Source organism: Thunnus maccoyii, chromosome 20, assembly GCF_910596095.1.
Source record: "Thunnus maccoyii chromosome 20, fThuMac1.1, whole genome shotgun sequence".
NCBI classification, from domain to species: domain Eukaryota; kingdom Metazoa; phylum Chordata; class Actinopteri; order Scombriformes; family Scombridae; genus Thunnus; species Thunnus maccoyii.
Window position 1 is genome coordinate 26606976 of NC_056552.1, and position 18154 is coordinate 26625129.

Below are 18154 nucleotides of genomic sequence, written 5' to 3' on the forward strand. Positions count from 1 at the left end.
ACACACAAACACACACACACAAACATACACACACACACATCACACAAGGTGGCCAGCATGGTCTAATTGCCTTGGATTGTCTGTGGGCCGTGACAGGGCTGCAGTGAGGGGGCGTTGTTGTGAACAAGGGCATACTGAGGGTCAATTGTCCTGCCAGTGAATGGCCTCTTCCTTTGGTCCACAGTAATGAACAAGAAAGGGTCATTATTTTCCTGTCAATGAAGTTCATGGGGTAAAAATGAAGTTCAATCAAACCCACGTAGCAGGGGTGAGTTGAAACATTGGTAGGAAACCTGCATTACAAACACTAGAGTTTAACAGACTGGTCTAGTAGGGTCTGGCAGGAGCTTGTTCTCTCTAGCTCAAAGGACTGTATTGTAAAGTTGTTCAGTTTTGATTTGATAACTTCTATTCATTTAAAATCTGGGAATCTTACATAAGTGTTTCAAATTCCACATTCCGAGTTATTTTAATAGGACAGTATATTACAGGTATACATCTGCCACACTGTGATGGATACCTTTTAGATTCCAGCTGCTCCTTAAGTTTGCTGTACATTTCTAGCACTGCAAAGGAAGAGAAGACAGGAAACAGGGTCAGTGGCAGAGTTTTTTTCAGATTTGCTGAAAAAAGCAACAAAAAACCCCAACACATTTAAAACAAAGAACTTTCAGCTTCATCCTGCAGTAGTTGCAGCACGAATAATATGATTCCCAATGAGTTTGTCCACTCTATCAGACTACATCTGTGTGAATATGGAATGTCCAAATAATGCCCAAATCTGACCTGTGTCACAAAATTCTTAGTCTAGCTTAACATCACTTTTTGTCAGCTCCTGAGCTTCAAATCACACAAAAAAATACTGACATCTTTTTACTTCAACAGCCATCCAGTGTATCTCTTACTACACACACAAAACCTGTCTACTGCAAAAGGACATTGTCACAAATCATTATTGGGAGTGATTTTCACAAGACTGTGTGTGAACATATTCAATCAGCTTCTCAATATGAGTGATGGGTCCAACATGGACACACTCTTTTCTTTGGGCATTTAAACATGAGAGATTTCTGTTTTTGTCTGTGCTCTTCTCATTGGGCTCAGTTGGAAAACGGTAATGTCACGTACTTCTGTTAACCAATCACAATTTAGCAGCCTTTGCCTGTGCTGTCAAATCTGATCAAAGCACACCCTTACAGACCTGAGAAAACACATAATGTTTGACTGTGAACCTACAAATACATATTATATTTTATCCAAACTTTGATTTTTGGTCTTCTTTTGCTGGAACAAGGACTTTTAGCAGTATCTCCTTTCCTTTCATGAATGATAGCCATGTGTTTCATGGGCTACAGGAGATAGAAAATGAAGTAATAAAGTACCTTTTCGTAATACTTAGAGAATTCCATAGGCTCTTATCATGGCTGCCACTCTCACCTATGTGTAAGATTTTCTCCAAAGTATTGATTTGGTCATATTCAAGGTGAAAGTACATGTATATGGACTAGTGCAGCACCCTGAGGTCACTCAGGGTGCCTAACACCATATTAACACCTAATCAGCTGTGCTACCTGGTATACAGAGCTGGAGCTTCTCCACAGTGGTGGCCATGTTCCTCTGCTGGATCCGACAGCGAATCACCTCCTCTGTCTGAGCTGTCACCTGAGGGAAGGAACACACAAAAGGAAGGAGACAATGAGAAAGAGACCACCACTGCTAACTACTGGGTTAAAGAACGGTCATGTCTAAAGCAGAACTGTCCTTCCAGTTAACGAGCATGCATATGTGCTGACAGCACAATACAATCGACCGTTTTTGTCTTCTGCACATTCATGCCATTCTTACCTCCCTCCCAGCTTCTTGTAGTCTTCGATTAGTGTCTGTCACTTGACCCTTGGAAAACAAACAGACATCAGTTTAGCTGCACAGATCTTTCCTTTTATTTTTCCTTTCCTCTATGCAGGATTTCTACTACGTTTTGATTTAAAAATTCTGTTCCATCCACTCCATTTAATTATCTAGACCTTAAAGTTTGCTTGCTTAAGTTTGCTGAAATTCTATATTTTTCTTATTGCCAACAAATCTCATGAGCAAAGCCAAACCAACAATGAATACTGTATATCCTGCTAACAAGTATTGTGTGTGTGTATCAAAACCTGATATCTCTTATTCAGAAACTAATAAAAACACACAATGAGTCACACTGTTGCACTGGGTGTTCCTTCATTATCATGAACACACACACTGTAGTTAATTTTGACTCAATCCCACACACACCGTCCTGCTGCCAGAAATACTCCAATGTGCGTTCATCCACCGCTGAAAGTAGTTCCCAAAAAATGCACTATTTCCTCCTGTTTGAGTAACGTTTGCAATGTCCAGTTGTTTTAGTAAATTATTGAGCCTTTTTAATATATATATATATATATATATGTGTGTATATATATATATATATGTGTGTATATATATATATATATATATATATATATATATATATATATATATATATATATATATATATATATATATATATATATATATATATATATATATATATATATATATATACACGTGTATATATATATATATATACACACATATTAATGAGCTGTTTTTAAAGATGTGCATCTTCAGTTGGAACCAATGGGCTTGGAGCTGAGAGCCACAGACCTGGCATGGGAAGTCAGAGAGTATTGAGATATGGACCAACACATTATTGGTTTGGGAATTTTCATGCATGTTGAAAACTTGAGCCAGACGCAACGCTTAGCTTTGAATTTGGGAACGAGTTGACATCAGTCAATTGAAGGTCTTCTTCTTCTAGTGATTGAGGTGGAGGTGGTAAAAACCTCCTTCCTTGACCTACTCTAAGTGAGCACTTGTATTTCTTTGTGGTTTTTAAATTTTGATAGTTGAAAACCTTTTTAGAATGTAGGTTGGTCTTGGTTCAGTCATATATGATATCACATGTCTATCTGTCCTTCCTCTCCCTGTCTGACCCCCCTCTCCATGCCCTCTCTTTTCCCTCTCTACCTCCCTTGCTGCAGCTGCTCAGCCTTGTAATCAGCTCATTGTCCATGAAGGGACAAGGACAAAGGCAGGCAAATTCAGATTAACCAGGCAGCGGGGACCTGAACCCATCGTCGGTGCAATGGGCCTTTCATGGGGTTTAATGGCTTGTGACAGGCTCTTTCTCACAGATTCAGTGACAAACTTCTCGATTCTGGATGGGGATTTTTGAACTCTCGGCTCTTGTCACACGGCTGAGAGCCATGACCCAATTGACCAGTCGGCTTTTTGATGACAATCCTTTCAACAGTGAAGCTTCCAAACTGGAGGGACCAACTACATAATCACTGGTTCTTCTTTTTTCATTGAGCAGTGGAACAGCACCAGACAGAGTCTCCATCAATGGTTAAAGAGAAGAGATATAGGATATTTCTAGAAATTTAACGTATGTAGACTGTCATCTAAAACAACGTTGCGTTGTACTGGTCAGGAAACAAGTGCCTGCTGATGGAGAGAAATTGGCTATCTGAGAGAACAACCTATGACATGAAGTTAGATACTAAAAAACATCTTTCTAAAGCAAAATGCTCCATGACTAATATGAGAGGTAGTCATGTGACTGTCACTGAGATATTGGAGGAGAGAATATTATAGTCTACAGTAGGTGATGTTATACAGTCAGCTGCAACATAAATGATGTTGATGACATGTTGAACACAATATTAATTTTGCATTAAGTTCGTCTTAGTTACAGATTTGATATTAGTTCATTTGTATATCATTGTCGCAATTAGATTGCTGTAAATTCTTGAAGTTTTCCCTCTCAACCGAAAATCTTCTTCACTTAAGTTAGGATGTGAGGTGAAACATCTTCAAGAATTTACAGCAAGTCCAGTTGCCTTTGACTTAGCACTCCTAGATGTCCTTTGACCTGGATGACTGAGAATCTTCACAGACCTGGTTGGTCCTGTTTGAGCCTGAAGTGGTAACAGGGCTTGTAAACTCTAGAGATGAGCTACTGTTCCACTAATTCCTGCAAACTCAACAGAGATCCTTTCAAAGTCTTCAGCTCATCACACTGTCACACCAAAGTAGATTAGCCAAGACACTTACAATATGGCCGACCAGGTTCTGACTTTAAGACTTTTGATTTGCAGAGATACCACGATTGGTTGATATTGGCTTTTCTGGCCTGTAGTCATCTTTACAGTGATCTCTCTCACCATCAGTTTCTCTGCATCGGTTCGGACTTTGAGGAGCTCTGTGATGGCGTCCACAAAGCCTTGGTGGTGGAAATTGCACATCTTCTCAATCTCACGGTCATGGTTCCTTATCCTGGCATCCAGCTTCTCCATGAAGCGCTTGTGGGCATTGGGCTGGTCATCGTAAATAGACCTGACATAGACAAACATGGAACAGAAGAGTGGGGTTAAGGCAGGACTTGTGTGTGCCGTTTTTATAGAGGCAGTAGGATGAGGTTCATATAATATGTCATTTTGCTCATACATTTACTAAAAATGCAACATCAGGCAAGGTTACCAGTTGCTCGCACATTGCTATGAAGAAACCTACACAAATGCATGTAGTTTTCTCTTTATAAATCACAGTCAACTTGAAAATGTGCGCACATGGACAAACCTCATATCCCACTTGCTACATTCCTACAATTAACCATAAATGGTCAATGCAAAAGCCCTCATGAATATGGATGTATATGTTGCTCCTGTGGAGAACAGCAACAGTAACTAGAAGAACGTTTGAGAGGCTGACAGTTGCAGCATGAAACAATTCCCAAAATTAAACAAAGTGCTCAGACATGAGGGTAGATGCCAAAAAGTGCACTGCCACACACTGTCAGGGTATGGACAAGTGGAGGGACACTGAAGCTCACTGCTTGGTATTTGTTAAGCATTGTCAAGCTGCTGTATATAGACACATATATGACTGATGAGACTGCACATTCAATATCTAAAATACAATTAACACTGTATTCACTGATATTTACTCCGAAATCCAGCATACAGATGTTTCTCTATTTTACACAATCTAAATCTGAGTGCCGGAGGTGAAGATGTGCTGGTGAGGTGAGAGTGTGTGTCTCCAGTGAGCTCTGGGCACCTGACAGCACAGTCCTGTTCCCTGCTGTGATTTTGCACACGAAAATATATCAACACTAAAATTGTACTTAGTGATATATGCACAGTATTAGAAGATATTATTAAAAATCTATTAGCACTCTGTTCTGCTATTCTTTGAAGTTATCTGATGTCATCTTGGATTTCTACAACTGATGATGATAATTTCATCAGTTAGTTAACGTGGTGAAAAGGAATCAGAATATTCACGCTTAATATTGGGGAAAGGCAAGCCAGACTTTCCAGAATCCTGCCACATCCTGACATCATCCTGGCATTTCAGCAGCTGTGCTGCTCCACAACTGATCACATATGTGGGAACCTCTTCTCTGCACTCTGGGGGTTGAGAATGTGATGGTGAGACAGTGCCTTGTGCTCAATATTTCATTAATTGTTCAATAATAAATCACAGATTTAAATGGTTAAAATTTGAGTTGGCTTATATCTTTAAAATTGAAAGGTGCTTCTCTATAATTAACTTTTGATATTAAAGCTGGAGTGCGGGACTTTTAAATATCAATGACCATCCGTTACAGTCAAGCCCTTGCCAAACAAGTTCACACAATGCTGATTAAGCCTATTAAGCCTGTTAAATCTCTCTGTATTTCACAGTATAAGGAGTTTTTTAATCTGGTGTCTGGTATGACATTCCTGTGCTGGTGCACTGATAGTGATACGTTTTACATCACCCAGCAATGATTGGTTTCCCTTCAGGTTTGCTGGGGATATTACATCATGTTTGGCATCCTGACCCATCCTGACAGGTGCTTGGGCATCTTTGTTGGACTGCAAAGCATACTTGGTATGCATGGCTAAGAGCTGTTGTAATTTTTGCTGTAGGACTGTTAATATGTCACTTTAGTAAGTTTTAATATTTTTCAGGTTAGAAAGTAACCATTTAGATTCCCAATATCTGGTCAGTTTATATGGAAATTTGGAATTTGTTGTAATGTTTTGGCGCTGTGAGGAGCAACTGGCTGGGTGATCAGCATACCTCACAAAGCACACATTGACAGTGTTTTTGTAATTACTCTCACTGCCAGAAGGGGGAGACAAAAGTTCCACACTGCAGGTATAAGTGAAACTAAATGAGTGAGAGGAATCAATATACAATCTGGCTTCAATTCACCACCTCACCGTTTTGCCAATTTCCCCAGCGTCCAAAATGTTCATATGCCTGGGTCAGAGGTTCCATACAGGTGCACTTTTACAAACCACTAGCCTAGCCGCTAGCCACTAGCAGCTGGCTCTCCGCTACATTGTATGGCACATGCTCACGGACAAAATCCACAGCTACCTAGGGCCGTAGCCCCACCTAGTGGAAAAGTCACACCACACGTGTATATTTGTATCTCAACTAGCAGGCTTTCACGAGCAGACACCATGGACCTTGATCTCTGAGCACTACTTCCCCTCACACATACAGTATACTACATATGGAACTAGGGCTGCAACTAATCATTTTCGACTAATCTTATTTTCTTGGTCTATTAAACATCAGAAAACTGAAAAATGTCCATCACAATATCCTTAAGTACAAAGTTACTCATCAAATGTCTTGATTTGACACAGTCCTAAACCCCCAAATATTAAGTTTACTATAATGCAAAACCAAGAGAAAGCAACAAATAATCACATTTTTGAACCTTGAACCTTCAATTGATTGACTAATTGTTGCAGATCTATATAGAACAAAAAAGACATTCACATTACACACACATTTCATACAGCAGTGGTTTGAAAACAGCAGTATTCCAGTTATAGAATTTTGAATTTGAAATATCATTGTAAGGGACAATATTCCCCAAGGCAGAGGGCATGGAAAATATCAAACCAACAGCAATAAGATGAAAGAGCTTTCATCTCATATTGAGATGATATATACACATGTTCTGGAAAGGTTTAAATACAGTAGGTGAATATCAATTAGTTCTATCTATCTATCATCCAGCAGCTATAACTCAGAGATAAACAGAGTAGGATTATAAGCAAATGATGCTTTGAATCAGATACTGCAGATGTGTGACAGATCAGATAGTCACTCTTTAAAAGTCAAACCTTCAGTGTAAATGGATCACAAAATAACTTCACAGGCACACAAGAGGCTATATGAGCTTATTCTAAAGTCATACAACTGATTCAACAGAAAGGATACAAAATAAACATATATAGATATAGGCTGGCCTTCAGGTGTAACATGCTTCTGATATAATTAGGGTCAGGAAATGATGAATGATCCCAAACTGACCAGTATGAGCCCATGACCTGCACTAACACCCATCACCATTTATTTCACCTGGAGTAACAGCTCCATCTAGTGACGCTGTAGTGAAATGCTACAGACACTGTTGATCATTACAGTTTATTGAGATGAATCACAGGAATATATGTATGACCTCAATTATCCTTACAGTAAACTAGGACAGAACAAAGGTTATAGTTATTGGAACAAGAGAGCAACAATTATTTACTAGACCATGGCAGTATGTTACCATCAAGTCTGATGATCCCAGTCAGAAGAAGAACTACCACATTTTGTCATTTAAATTTTTAAACCATGCTTTACATAAAATCTCTTATTATTACTATTAACACAGACACAATAAAAGCTTTTATAATTTATTCTGAACAAATCAAGATTGAAGAGAAAACATCTTGTGCATGAGAAATTGCTTATTACTTTCTTTATATAAGCAATGTGCAAATAAAAAAAAATCAAGGTAAATGACATTTACTTCAAGTAGTCTAAAACATCCTCTGTCTGGCTAATTCATTTGACAAAAATTCTTTCTTTGAAGAACAATGTGAGTGACTATGCTTTCATTACACATGTTGGATATGACTGTGTTGAATTGTTGGAGGTTTGCTTGTTCACAGTAACTGCATAGGAGACTGTTTGTTATTTTTGCCATACCTCAATGCAACATTTAAAACTGATCCCAACAACTAAATGTTTTGAAAATGACCATATTTTGTTTTTTCAACAACAGCCACTAGCAATAATCTATACTAAACACATATTTCCTGTACTTGCTTGACAATAAAAGCCCACCGGTAGAAAGCTTTGAATGTGCATCAGCAGCAGCAGGAAATGTTTGGTTTTCATTACCACTAATGCCACACAGCAAAAGATTAATGCTGGCAGAAAATGAACAAACAAATCTTTTTCTACAGTGAACAGTGTGTATCTGGTGTGCACTCCTGCTTCAGAAATAGCACAGACACCGCCACAGCTAACTGTCACCAATCAAGTTGAGATGCTACAGCCTTAACCGGCGATACAAAATCACTTGAGCCTTGCCGTAATTAGAGATGTCTAATCACCTCTTGTTGGCTGAGAAGGCAGAAAAACTACAGTTTGTAGTGGCAGCTTAATTAATGTTCTCAACCTGGATCCAAAATGGAACCAACGCAGTGTTTCCCCCCGATATGCTTTAGCTAGTTTTCAGTTATTCCACTGCCGGTGTGTGTACATACACAAAAATCCTGGCATTGTGGACAGCACTGCTGCTCAAAACAATCCTAAAGGAAACATGAAATGGTTTATTCATAACACACCAGCATCTGAGTGGGCATACTTATTGTGCAAATATTGCCTGATGGAAAAGAAAGTTCATCGGGTTCAAGGTGCAAGTACAATATGTATTTTCACCAGATAATTAAGCCTTCATCATAAAAAAAGCACTTCAATATCCCAAAATAATTACATACTAAACTCAAGATAATAGGTTCTGTATTAATCAGTTTAATATTTGAATTTCTATAATATTAATTTGAGCTTTAGTGATTTTAATTCATGCAAAATGTAAAGATCCCTCTAAACATGTCTTGAGACGTATAAAAAATACTTTGCTTTGAACAATTATATGCATCTGATATGGTTTTTTCCACAAAAAAAGTTCAATTACGCTTGAAACGTTCCTCCTTCAGCAGATGAACATGTCAACAAACTGCACATCATTCTGCACAAAGAAGAGAACAACATCCAACTGAAGGTACACGCACATTTTCTCACTGAACTTGTAACAATGCTGTCAGATCATATATCTGCTCGAGGCTTGTTTTTGTCATTTAACTCCACATACAAGTTATGTTGAGACAGAATAACCCTGAACCTCTGTAATCGCTCCTACAGGGTCAATAAACTGGATGTTGTTGAAAATTCCAACCACTTGTTGAGCCCGTATCTTAACGTCCTGTTTGATAATATCAGACCTGTGGTCACATGTGCTTCCAACGATTTTCAGGAACACACACCTGGGGAGGGGCTGCAGGTGTCGAGGGAAAGAGAGAGATTAGAGATGCAACGATATTAAATTTCAGATCCGTTAATAACAATTATTGGTTTGTTGTGGCCCGATACAATACCATAACCTAAAATATTAATCTTATAAAATGCAAAAATGTGAAGGAGAATAAATAAATATTTTTAGATTGACAAGTTTATTTTTCTAATACAACACCAGGACTACAGGACCAAGACTACATGGTCTAACTGTATATCAAGTAGTGTAAACTAGCTCCACCTCCAGCAGCTACAACACTAACATACTGCTCTAACACTGATGCTTCACTATTAATAATCTAATGATGTCATATATAATAATATATATATGGAAAAGCCATGTTAAAAGTTCATGTAACTGAGCATCTTCCTTGTGTGTTAGATGAGTGTATTTCCTATCTTCTACTGTAACTGGTTCACTGTCTTGGCTGGGCATCCTGAGAAAAGAGATTTCAATCTCAAGGTTAATAGCTGGTTAAATAAAGGTTCAATATATATATCTATCAGTCAGAGGGACCAAACCACAACTTTTACTTTCATATTTTTAACTACATTTTTCTCTCCTAGTACTGGATCTTAGGATGTGCTGTCTGACCACGTTAGAAATCAAATGTTTTTATAGTTGTTCTGAACGGCTTCACTTCAAGGCGGCGTGAAAATCTGATCATCACAGAGAGGGGAGGGGCGAAGAGGAGGCGTGGTATCGTTTCACTACAGAGATAACTGGGCATATTTTAATAATAGTGTTGTACTCAGTGTCAGTGTTACAGGTCTCTTGTTTGTCTGCCAGCAGCGTCTCGTCATCGATTACTTTTCAAGAACAAAATAAATCATCAAACATCCTCTCTCTTCCAACTTCTCAAATGAGAGGATTTTCTTCTTTTCTGTTTTATATCATTCTAAAGTGAATACATTTTGGTTTTGTCGTGCTGGTCAGACAAAAGAAGAAGACCACATTATCCTGGGATCTTTATTCCCCAATTAATGAACATTATTTTTCATTACTTTTTCACATTTCATAGACCAAATGATAAATCAAAAAAAATAATGGCTAATTAATCAATAATGAAAATAATCCTTATTGCAGACATATTAATAAACATAAGCTGTTCCATTGTGTTTATTTACACATACTGTTGCACAGAATAATTACTGTATTACATAGAATAGTATAGAGTAGTCCAGCCATTCATAATTGACAGTTTATAGGGACATAACAGTAGCAACCTGTTCACAGTGAGTGTGAGGGATTACCCACAAGCAACATGGGACACTGTTTCTGAAGAGACAAGATGCTTTAATAAACCTCTTATTTTGAAGGTCAGTTTCCATGCTGAGGAAAGCAGGGAGTGAATGAAGCGATGGAGTCATGGTTGTACATGCAGACTTGCCTCACTGTTTCTCTCTTTCTCTCCTCTCTGTCTGTTTACAAGCTTGGCCCTTCTCACTCTACCTGTGGTACCTGCCTGTTCAAACCTTTTCTGTTTCTAACACACTATCAAAAGGAATAGTAGGATTAGTAGTAGTAATCAGATCGTAATGAATACATTGTTTGATGGCCATTTTACAGCCATAATTACTGATGCTACATGTTTCATTTCATTTCATTCATTCTCAGTTTCCTCCACACTTGGAGTGCAGTTTCCCATTCTACTTTATATGTATCTATATATCAAACTCCATAAACCACATGATTCTGGCAACAATACAATACTCCTGCAGCCAGCAAACTATCTCTACTAGAAAATTAACCCTGTGGGGGCTTTGCAGCTGTCAACAGTTGGAGACATTTTGTTAAACAAATCAGATGCTGCTTCACCTAGTCAAATGTTCATCTTTACTTTCACGTCATTTACAGAACAGTTTGATTACCAGGGCACATGAGACATAATACAGATGAGACTGCCAATTCACACAGTTGGAAAGCTGGGACTGGCTAATGTTTTACTTGATAAGAGATTCACTGATAACCATAAACCTCCTCAAAGAGCTAAAACGAAGCCTTTTAGGTCTGATGTTATGAGCAGCACAGCACATGCAAAATGGACACATGCGCACCCATTCGACCCAGTAATCATCAGCCTCCATGTTGCCATATGAGCTTCCTCTTTCCTGTTATTAATCATTGAAAGCAGGTGGTGGCTGAAACAAATAGGTCTCTGTCTTCCTGCTTCCTGCCAAGACAGGAAGCTCACTTCAGCCAGCCTAAACCGGCCACAGGGTAACAAAACTATCCATCGAAAATGTGTTTTAACTGATATACACACGGTTTGGAAATTACACAGTGACAATCTGTAATTGTCAGAAAGTGACTAAATTAGATGTGTAGATTCAGGGATTTTTCAATGTACATCTACTAGCTGGCAAAGTCATAAAAACATTGACAGCGGGTACACGCCAGTTCCCTTATTATATGTGATCATCCCTCAAACCTGCAAATCATTCCGCTCCACCATCATAAAGGCAGTTCCGAAGCTCTTATTTCTGATCTGAGGAGCGAGGAAGCGAGGAAACATGAGACCAGCCTTCGAGAAGTCTTTTATCGGCTGGCACACCCCTTATTGGAAATCAGTCATTGATTGGATGCTGCAGCTGGTCAGACTGTTCTGATACATCACAACATCACTGCAGTGGAGAGACAAATAATATATTCAACTCAAGTGTAATAGTCTAGTTAAAAATGGTGGATCTGTGTTAATGTGTTAATGTTATTTCCCCCATTAATCTTTATCATGGATGATATTATAGTCAGACAGAGGAGTCTGTTTCTTTCAGCAAGAAACACATTTGAATTATTTATTGTATACAGTGTGCAGGTTTCCATTAATGTGCAGGTGTCTGTCAAACGGTTTAAAGAACATACATAAAGAGAGAAAATACTCCTGCACTGGCAGTGGTAACTAACAACCGCATCAATTAAAACCATAAAGAATTATTAAATTGAATGGTTTTAATCCAGACAAAAACTTCACCAGTGAGACTAAACTAAGGTTGAACCATGGAAGCAGTTTAAAGCCTTCCATTGGTTGATTCTGCTGCCAATCAAATGTGCCTGTGCTCGTATTGGCTAGTTTTACGCCTCCGCCTCTGTTTTTTCTCCTGTGTGTGCTTGTTCTTCTCTCTCAGGCAGTTTAACTGAGCAGGACGTGTGCCTTTGTGCCGTGCCACTGTGATGTGATGGCGTTTATATCAAACAGCCCCCACTGCACTCAGGCATGGAGCTGGAGCGGCTTGCTGTTCATTTGTTTATTCAAAGTTTATTCATATTAAACATGTCACATGTCCAAATTGCACCAAATTCGACACTGCACGTCTTTGGGTCCCCAGAAATACATCCGCTGACTGTGAAGCTGATCAGATGAACAATTGTCAAGATATGTAAAGGACGGACAGACAGACAGAAAGACAGAGATTCCTTGCTTTTTAGTTAGATGAACAGCAGTGCTCATTCAAAACATGTCTGAGACATCCTGCAGTTAGTCTTGAATGTACATGCCAAGTTTCATTCACAGTTCAATAGTAAAGCTTAAATTTCTTAAAATTTTTCAAGTCATTAACACTACCGACTACTGTAATCCCACCTCCAACCACAGTGGTGCTGTCTGTATTTCCTCTCGTTGACTTCATGGGCAGAAGAAGAAGCAAATCAACACTGTTTATGAGGTATTTTTATATATTTCTCAAGAACCGCTCATCCAAACAACTTCACACTCGGCAGTGCACTGCCTTGGGTCCCCAGCAATACATGTGCTAGGTATAAAGTAGACTGAATGAACGGTTCTCAAGAAATACAAAGGACATACATACATACAGACAGCGATTCCTTGCTTTACATTAGAGAGATAATCAGGGTGAGATACAGGTGTTGGAGAACAGCAGCTAATATACCAGGGGTCGCTGTCACAAAGCAAGATTAGTAAGTTAGTCAGCTATCAGTTTGAAATCAGCATTTCAGAATTACCTAGCTTGTTCATTTTGTGGTAGATCACCATGGTAATCTATGCGGCACTGCTGGTTTAGTCCAGAGGATTGTATCAAAACAAGTCAACAACAGCCCAACTGCAGACCAATTAGCTCACTGTAAAATCTCTTCATTCCTACAGGATCCTGACATGGACAAAATAGGCCTGATACTTTTACAATAGGGCGACATTTTTATAGAGCAGCGGATCACTTTGTCTTTTCATGATGATTATATCACAGATAGGGGACATAATAAAAAAAAAAAAGACTTCTAACAGAATGACACTTTCCCACACAGAAGGAAATAAATGATTATAGCTGCATATTAGGGTAATTGCTCTCATTCCAGGATTCCTGATAGTGTAGATGCTTTAACACTCTGATTCCATCACTGCAGCACAGGATTACATGAGACAACCTCTCTTTCAACAGCTTTTAGTTCTACTCTTGTAGTGGGATTATACCACACATACTTTATCACACTCAACTTTTTTCTACCACAATAACCTTATTTCCTCATGGGTATCACCGTTTTATCTCACGTCAAGTTTCATACTCTTCCTCTTTCAAAACTGAATTGGTAAACTCAAGAGCTAAAAGAGACAGCTGATTATCGGATTTGTAATAACGATCACCAGTGTTGCGCTACCAACTGATTCAGGCGAACACAGCGAGTGACTTCCTCTTTTCATCTTGCCACGTATTGGTCCACACCCAGGATGAGGTGCATGTTCATATTATGAGTACTAAAACTTCAAGGCCACCCTCATAAAGCGGGCAGAACTACAGCTGCATACACATTCTGCATGCACAATCAATTGTTTTCAAGAGGAATAAACATGTAAGCAGTAGCATACCTGACACACTATCAGAAAACATGGGTGTTAGGGTCACCTAGTGGTTCTTTTTCATTAAATTTGACTCGTATAACTGCCATTAAGTCCATGGAGGTGTTCTTAAGCAAAAGCTACAAAAAAAACTTGTGCAATAATGAAAATGCATGTTTACTCTTCATAATGTCATCATTCCTGAATTAAGGAGTACTGCCTACTTTTAATATCCCTAAAACATGTCATGTGCGAGTAGGTAGACAAATAAACCCTGCAGATGTGTTGTAATTTTCCTAATGTGAGTTTATTCACTGTGAGAATTAAACTCATTAGTGGTAAGTGCTGTGTGATGTTAGAGCATTACCTCAGCTAATTGTCAACATACAACATTAAATATTTCCAGTAGTTATTCCATTAAATGTTTATGCAAATTGAGGAAATACAAAATTAAGTATCAAACCATAATGTTGACTTTAGGTTCACATGGAATTATCTTCAACACATCAACGTCGACACTCTAACTACTCCTGGACAATTCAAGACTATGATCTCAAACCACTTTGCCTCAGTGTGTTTTCACTGAGTATTGTCCTCTACTGATCTATTTCACCCTACTGTTTTTAACTCTGTTACTCGGCATCATCACAAATGAGGGAACCCTCAATGATTTTCGAGGCTTAATTAAAGGTTTGAAAGAAAAAGGTAACACTTGAATACATCTTAAACTGAAACGCTTGAAGATGCAACAAAACGTTTCAACTACTCACTACAACAAAGGGGAGCGTCTTTCTGTATCATTATTTCGGATGAACTACTCAGTAGGCGACGATGCAGGAACAGGACATGACAAGGCCAAGGCCAGCTGCTAAAACATGACAGCGCTGATATCACTATCTGAAACTGAGACGAGCTAAAAGAAGTAACCTCAGGGCATATATTCACTGGTTTCCGCAGGTATGCTGAAAGACAACCGTGGCCTCCAGGCATGTGTGCGGGACAGGCGTGTGTCGGAGGTTGAGGCATTCAGCTGAAGCTGCAGTCCGTTTAGAGCACTAACTTGTCAAACTAATGTCATTCATTAGCTATGGCCTTGGGAGCTAGCTTGGGAGCTAACTAGCATAGCTAATGCAGTGTGCTTGAGCAATTAAACATCCTTCTTCGATTTCACATATATCAAGTTCTTTGGCACCCAAAACAAAATACCAGGGGGTCTGCATGACTCATCCAACCATTGTAAACGCAATGTCAGTCATTTGCTAAACAACTAGCCGAAACTGTTAGCACCATTAGCTAATATCAGCTGCATAATGACAACAAGACGTGAAGTCCCACAGCCACACCCACAAATGATGTTTACATTTTTGACAGGTCACCAGCTGTCCATCAATACTGATAACCTGGAAACTCCCACACAAATGCAGTTTTACTAAAGGTGGACCAGATTCACTGAAACAGTGGTTAATGTTAGCCTGTTGGCTGAAACTGCTAACGCTAGCCTGCCGGTGGCTAGATTAGCTAAACTAGCTTATGAACAAAGGTCTGACAATGTAGGAGCTGCAGCCAAACACACAGACGTTATGATTAGTAAGGGCTTCCTAAGAAGCTACACATCCTTACCGGAGAGTGGGACCGACACAGGCCGTGTCGGTGCTCTCAATTTCCTGTAAAATCCGCTCGTGCTCCGTTATACACTCCAGGGTTTCATTCTCCGCCATGATTGTTATGTGTGTGTGTGTGTTATGTGTGTATCATCACGGCTCACTGCAGCTGCAGCGGAGTGCAGGGCAGTGGGGGTCCGGCCTGTGGGGGGCGCACTACAGCCGTCATCCACTCAGTGTCAGCAGCTCTGTTGCTACACATCCTGTACATGACAGTTGGTCACAGCACCAGATGGTTGTTGGCTGTTTGCAACATTATTGGAATATTTCAATGGAATATTGTAACCTGGCTACACTATTGTGCTTCATTATTATATAATGCATAGGCCATATAGAAAAGCATACCGGAGTTGAGTGCGTAAATTTATCATCATTAGCATAAGCCATTAGCAGTCATTTTCTCTACAGTTTGTGTGTAATGACATTGATATGGGTGAATTCACATCATTTGAATATCCCGCTCTTTAACTCAAAGCAGAATTATCATTGCACACCATTACATTATATTGGCCACCAAAATATTCATCGCTATTTCTACAGAAATTCTCAGAGTTGATTTTACATGGTATCGCTACACATGATAGGTTAATCCTGAATGGAAACCTGAATATTCATATTAATAAAATGAATGACCCCAAAGCTTTGGAGCTTATGAATTTAGTGGACAGTTTCGAACTCGCCCAACATGTAAATGAAGTGAAGTATGGTTACATACTTGGTAACACTCTAGACTTGGTAATAACAACAGGGTTAAACATTTATAATGTTTCAGCATTCGAATCACCTATTTCTGATCATCGCTCTGTGTTTTTTGACCCTAACAAAGACTTAAAGGGAATTTTTGGTTCAAAAGAGATTCCTAGATAAGCTCTTGATAAGCTCTAAATGACAACAATACATTTTCATCTGCTTCAAATACTGTTGCTCCACTAAAGGTTAAAAAGAGGTCAACTGACAGGATCTCCCCATGGTTAAATAATAAATGTGTTAATGAGATCAAGAGAAACTGTCAGGCAGCTGAAAGAAAATGGAGGAAAACTAAGCTCACTAATATATACAAAGAAGCCTTGACTTTCTATAACAAAGCAAGCTATAACATAGCTTCCCATAGCACCCCCTCCCCAGCATTTTAAGCAGGTGTTCAACCTTCAATTCATTAGACAAAACAAAAAGAGAAATGCTGTTTAATGATCTGGGGAAATTAACTCCCTCGATTCAATTTGAGGTTACAAGTCTTGGTGGTATCTTAGATTCAGATCTAAATTTCAGGTCGCACATTAACAAGGTGACGAAAACATCATTTTTCCATGTAATTTCTTTGTTGTAAAGCACTTTGAGCTGCATTTATTGCATGAATAATGCTGCTTCCAATTGCCATGAACACAAGGGTGCAGGTTTAATTTTCAAACCTTTTAGAATTTTCAAATTATGAATATGATAATCCTTGAAATCCTATTTGGATTCATTCATTAAGTCTTCATATCAAATGAGAGATTTTCATCTTGCATCTTTACTAAAAAGGAAACTATCCTTTACCATCTTGTCTATGATTATGTTCAATTCTAGTGTATTTGTGGGGGGATATTTGGCTACACATTGTCACCAGCTCTTACATAAGCAGCTGCAACTTTGCTGTTTTGCTCTTACAGTTGTTTAAGATGTACAAAGTTAAATCACAGATTTCATGCAAAAATAAAATGCATGTTTTTTTCTCTAAGAAACTCTTTGTGTGCATATTTGCAATCAGCATTTCAGATGATTTCTTTATTTGAGACTCACTGGTTAAGTCAGGTGATTGTGTCCACCATCGATTGTGACCAGTAGATGAAATTCTACAAACTGTGTCCTTAATATTGCATGAGTTTACCTTAAGGTGGTTCCCAGAGGCAGGTCCACAGATTCTAGTTCTGCAAAAATATTCCCAAAAGCCTTCTCCTCTTCTTTGTTGTCCTCTTCACTTTGATTGGGAGGGTCAGGTAAAGCAGCATGGACCCTGTCACTGGCCATTTCTCTGTTCAGGCTCTGAGTGTGAGTACTACAAAACCTCAGCATGTGTAACAGAGGAGGACATCAAGAATGTGTGTGTGTGTGTGTGTGTGCGTGTGTGTGTGTGTGTGAGTGTGTGTGTGTGTGAGTGCGTGTGTGTGTGTGTGGGTGGGTGTGTGTGTGGGGTGAATTCCAGGGCACCTGCTATGGTCAGCAGAAAAAGAGGGAGCAACAGGAAAAAGAGACCTTGTGATTAAACGGACTTTGAAGCCAACAAAACTAACTTCA

The 18154-nt window shown here is 39.0% G+C and overlaps 1 protein-coding gene across 2 annotated transcripts in view; it reads right to left on the minus strand.

Moving 5' to 3' along the window:
* exoc6 (exocyst complex component 6) overlaps window positions 1–17891 on the minus strand; it is a 54559-nt gene extending 36668 nt beyond the window's left edge. The window contains exons 1-5 of one of the 2 annotated variants that reach the window (XM_042396698.1): window positions 17748–17891; window positions 4233–4404; window positions 1846–1893; window positions 1572–1662; window positions 521–566 (exon numbers count right to left, since the gene is read on the minus strand). In XM_042396698.1, the coding sequence (XP_042252632.1) occupies window positions 521–566; window positions 1572–1662; window positions 1846–1893; window positions 4233–4404; window positions 17748–17887 (497 nt within the window). In that variant the 5' untranslated portion in view covers window positions 17888–17891. Of the gene's footprint in view, window positions 1–520; window positions 567–1571; window positions 1663–1845; window positions 1894–4232; window positions 4405–15839; window positions 16023–17747 lie in introns of those variants that run through there. The other variant, XM_042396699.1, reaches the window with a different exon arrangement.
* Between the last annotated feature and the right edge of the window lie 263 nt (window positions 17892–18154).